The sequence below is a fragment of the Sesamum indicum genome, linkage group LG2, assembly GCF_000512975.1.
Source record: "Sesamum indicum cultivar Zhongzhi No. 13 linkage group LG2, S_indicum_v1.0, whole genome shotgun sequence".
NCBI lineage: Eukaryota > Viridiplantae > Streptophyta > Magnoliopsida > Lamiales > Pedaliaceae > Sesamum > Sesamum indicum.
In genome coordinates, this window is record NC_026146.1 from 12,504,601 (window position 1) to 12,509,440 (window position 4,840).

General features: G+C 37.3%; 1 protein-coding gene across 1 annotated transcript in view; it reads left to right on the top strand.

The window, feature by feature from the left end:
* Positions 1–4,840, top strand: part of LOC105155975 — a 64,685-nt gene that overhangs the window by 7,252 nt on the left and 52,593 nt on the right. The window contains 2 exon segments of the mRNA XM_011071974.2: positions 4,294–4,428; positions 4,509–4,559. Coding sequence (XP_011070276.2) covers positions 4,294–4,428; positions 4,509–4,559 — 186 coding nt within the window.

The window sequence follows — 4,840 nt, forward strand, 5'->3', positions numbered from 1 at the left end:
TTGTTGAGTAATTAGCAGTGGACTCAAAGGAGGTAACATCTGGGGAGGTAAAGGACCGGCAAGACTTGGGATCATAAAACCGATACCCCTTTTGTGCCTGTGAATAACCCAAAAATTTACATTTAACGGAGCGAGGAGAAAGTTTATCAAGATTAGGAGAATGGAGATGAACGAAACACACACACCCAAAGACCCGAGGAGTTACCCCAAATAGGGGCTTTCCAGGGATAAGACAAATGTGCAGTATCCCCACTGAAGACATTGGAAGGCATACGGTTAATAAGATAACAAGCATTGAGAATATCATCCCCAATAAGACTTGGGAACATGCATATGTGCCATTATAATCCGAGCAACATCGAGAAGATGGCCTGTTTACGTTCTGCTACAACTTTATTGTTGATAACTATAGACAATCAGTTGGTGAACTGATTCTCGGGTGAGAGGCAGGAACGCAATGTTATACTACACCGTATTGTTGAGAGGTATATGGGCAAGAGGTTTGATGAAAATGCCTTTGGAATCACAAAAGTCCGAAAACCGCTTTTGGACAAACTCAAGGGCATTGTTAGTATGAAATATACGAATATTAACCGAAAATTGCGGTTTTATTTCATTATAAAAGGAAGTGATGATAGTAGGGACCTGAGATCTATTTTTGAGTAAATAGACCCAAGTCATTCTAGAGTAATCATCAACAAAGGTAATAAAGTACCGAAACCTACCAATACGCTCAATACGACATGGACCCACAATATGAGAATGAACTAAACTAAAAAGAGAGGAACTACGGTTGTCAATTCGAGGGGAAAAACTAGCACAATGGTGCTTTCCCAATTCACATGAGTCAACTCAATAGGTAAGACTTGTTTAAGGTAGGTAGGGACAGATGTCTAGGACGACAATGCCACTGAAGAGGGGAGACACAGGCAGAAAGAGCACGAGCATCCACACGTGTAGATGTGTCTAGAAAGTATAGACCACCATGCTCTTGACTGCCACCAATCGTCCTCCGTGTTTGCAGATCTTGGAACACACGATAAGAAGGAAAGAAGGTTACTCGTAGTGATGATGTTGGAATAGAAGAGGCCACGACATACCTAGGCCTCCCAAATTATTCCACCTCTATTTATAGTGGTGGAATTAAGGATAAGTACAACTTATTGGATAAAAATCAAACATACCTATCTAAAACAAATAAGAAAAGATATTTGCAAATCCTAAATATTCTAACAGATTCTTCATTCATAACCATCTCCTACCTAGGATATTGAAGCGTCTCATGATAAAGACCTGGGAATATAGAGGGAGGAAAGAGAGACACCAAAAGTATGATAAATAGGACTAAGATGATCAAGAGAAAGAAAATTATCTAATGTGTCCACGGTCGACTGTTTACCTTTGTGAAGTGCAATGGAAAATGATTGGAAATGATCCTCAGATGTTGGATAGGAAGATAATTGAGGAACTGCAACAAGGAAGATTAGGTGGAGCTGTAAACATGATAGATCGAGGTTGCTGATGATGCGAGTACACCTTTAGTCGTCTAGAAGGTATCTTTGCGTTGGTAGGAGTAGAGAAGGATGGCACCGGTAAGGGATGACAATTAGAAGTAACCCCAGAGAAAGGTTCGTTCCTCGAGCACTAAGAAGTGCACTCAAAGATGGTAGCATCAACATAGGTGAAGAATTGCTGAGATACCATCTCATATAGTGATACCCTTTTATGTACGTGAATACCCAAGAAATATGCTCTAGGGATTGAAGAGATATTTTCTCAAGCTCAAGGGAGGAAATATGAATAGAAAACAGACAACCAAAGGTTTGAGGAGTGATGCTGAAGAGTGGCCTATCAGGGTAAAGACAAGGAAATAAAATATCGCCATGAAGAGCACTTGAGATTAAAACGATATTCAAGCAATAAGGATTATATCCCCCCAGAAAAACTTTAGAATGTTTGTCTGAAATCATCATAGACTGGTAATGTAGAATCTGTTGTTATTCATAAGAGTCAGAGACTTCATTTTGGACAAATTCTAGTGCACTATCTGTACAATGTGCACGGACATTAATAGAAAATTGGACTTCTAATTTATTATGGAAAGAATTGATTGCACATGGGACTTAAGATTTAGTAAATAAACAGAAGTAAAAGAGTACTCAGCCTAGCAATAGATTCAACACGATAAGGTCCCAAGACATTAGAATAAACCAAACTAAAGGAGTCGAACTATGTTATTTGACTTGGAAAGAAAGCATATGATGCTTTCTTAACTTACAAGACTCAAATTCAAAAATAGAAATAAAAGACTTAAAGGATAGAACTCCTTCAAGTTGCGTAAAGAGGAATGGGGAGATAGACATAGATAGAGCATTAGCATTCCTTAGTGAACTTGTGTATTGATAGTGGAGATGAGCATTTCTCATGATCACCACTAATCAACCTCTTTGTATATAGGTCCTAAAAAGCACAATAGAAAAGAAATGCTAAATACCAATTGTAAAATTTTGTTAGGTCAACTAATAGAGAGCAGACTAACAGAAATCTAGTAGCAAAGAAGGCATTATTAAGTGTAAGAGATTTAGCAGGATGAACTGTACTAGATTGAGAGATGGGAGAGTGAGAACTGTTAACAAGATGAATGCATCCTCACTCCAAGCTACGCCTGTTGAGCATGATGCATTGAGATTTCCTCTTCTGTGGACGCACCAGAGTATGGCTTGAGACCGGAAGAGCTAGGAAGAGCTGTATTAGGAGCAATGGTATACCATACTTGGAGGGAGAGAAAAACAGGATCTATGTATGCAATTCGAATAAATTAAAAGATAAATGGGGCCTATAAAATCAATTAGACCATGATTTCAATCCTTTTTTTTTTCCTGAAAATGAAACAGAAAACCATTCGTACTCAAAACTCAAGTTAGATATCTCTCAAATAGCTGAAAGGAAAAATCTTTAGTCAATTTCATTTATTGAGTGGTCTTTACCCGCTTTAGTTTTTTCGTTTAAAATTCTATTTGATTCTTTAGTCTGATCCAGTTATTGAGATTATCGAGATAATTAAGACGGTGTTTCCTTACTTCCTACTTGCTGTATGCTCTTTACTATATTAGACAACTTCCTACTTGCTGTATGCTCTTTATGATATAGACAAAGAAAAACAGACTTTTGTACTACTGATTTGGGATTTGGATATAGAACCTGAACCCGACATCCAAGACTCACGGACTCACCATGAGACATGACAAAGGCACCTGAATTGAAAGCTCATTTTACTACAGGGAGAATATTCTCATACAAATACGTGAATTTTTCTCATAGGAATACATATCATGATGCATTTCACGCCCCCTTTGTAGAGGTAAGAACATAAAATTGGTGCTGACAGATTTCTCCATGCTATTCAAAAGCCAAGTCTTAGAGTAGTCAGTTTGTTCCCATGTAGAATAACTAGTATCCTTGAGTCCAAAGGACTAGATAGAATAAGCATAAGTTTGTTCAAAGGTGCCGAGCAAGAATTTGAAAACCTGGTCTATAGTTTTGACCATTCAATTTGGCAGTGATATAGAGCGCCCTTATTGGGGATGCAGGTGTTATTAGAAATAGAAGAGCCGACAGGCTAATCAGGTGGGACCAGGTAAAGTATTGATGTCTATGGCTAAATGCACAGAGAACAATGCCGTCATACTCCTTTGTAGTACTTATAAAAGGTGGTAACTAATTGATAAAGTTTCATGGTTCATATGGATCCACCTAGATACTGGGATAAATTCTTCCCTTCCCATAGTTCGTTGTGTTTATGAACTTATTTTTCTAATATAACTTCATCTAGCATGCCCAGCTTCAGGGGGGGGGGGAATCAGGTGTTTGATAAATGAGATGTCATATAAATGCTTGAGTGCAGTTAATTCTAGCGTTACATGTGCCTTCGCATGATACATTAATGAATAGGTTCAATGCTGAATTTGTTGATCTGATTGTTAATGGATGAGCAGTTGATTCTTCGATCTGGCATGTATGTTAATAAATTAATACACATTAGTAGTAACCTATGTACTTTTATCCATGTAGAGTGTTGAAAAAAAAATCAGATCTGAATCCTACAATATATTTTTCCTATTATCTTTGATTGTTAGAATTTGTTTTTATCTATCAGTTGTTAATTTAAGGTGTTGTGTATGAATGCATTAAAGATTGTTAGATCTCATACATATTTAATTACTAGAGGATTCAATAACTATAGTCTTTTTATGTTTATTTTACATTACTTTTGTAATGTGCCCTTTATAACAGGTTCCATGGAGCAGGCTTGGCCAAGATCCTGTTTTGGTTTACCTGGATCGCATCTTTTTATTAGCTGAGCCTGCAACCCAGGTCGAAGGATCTAGTGAAGATGCCATCCAAGAAATTAAGAAGAGTCGGATACGAGTGAGAATTATATTTTGATTCTATATTGGCCATTATACTTGTTGTTTTGTGTATTGTAAATTAAAATTATCTTTGAACAGGAGATGGAAATGAAGTTGTTGGAGAGTCAACAACGGCTGAATTCAGAAATGGTATGATATTTTTAAGTGGCACATACATCCATTCTAATCCTAATTGCTCACTCTTCGAAGCTAAGCTATGAGAAACGTGATCCGTATCTCCTTTCCGTCTTGAATTTGGGAGCTACATGCCAATAAAAACTACTGTGTCTATTCATGATTATAAGTGAGAGTCAAGAGATACATGTGACTTACCCTGGAAGACATGAATATACTGGTTTTTTGTTTAGCTCAATATCCAAATATTGATCCTTCGGGCAAAGGTTGTGTACGTGTCCAACGTATCCAAAACT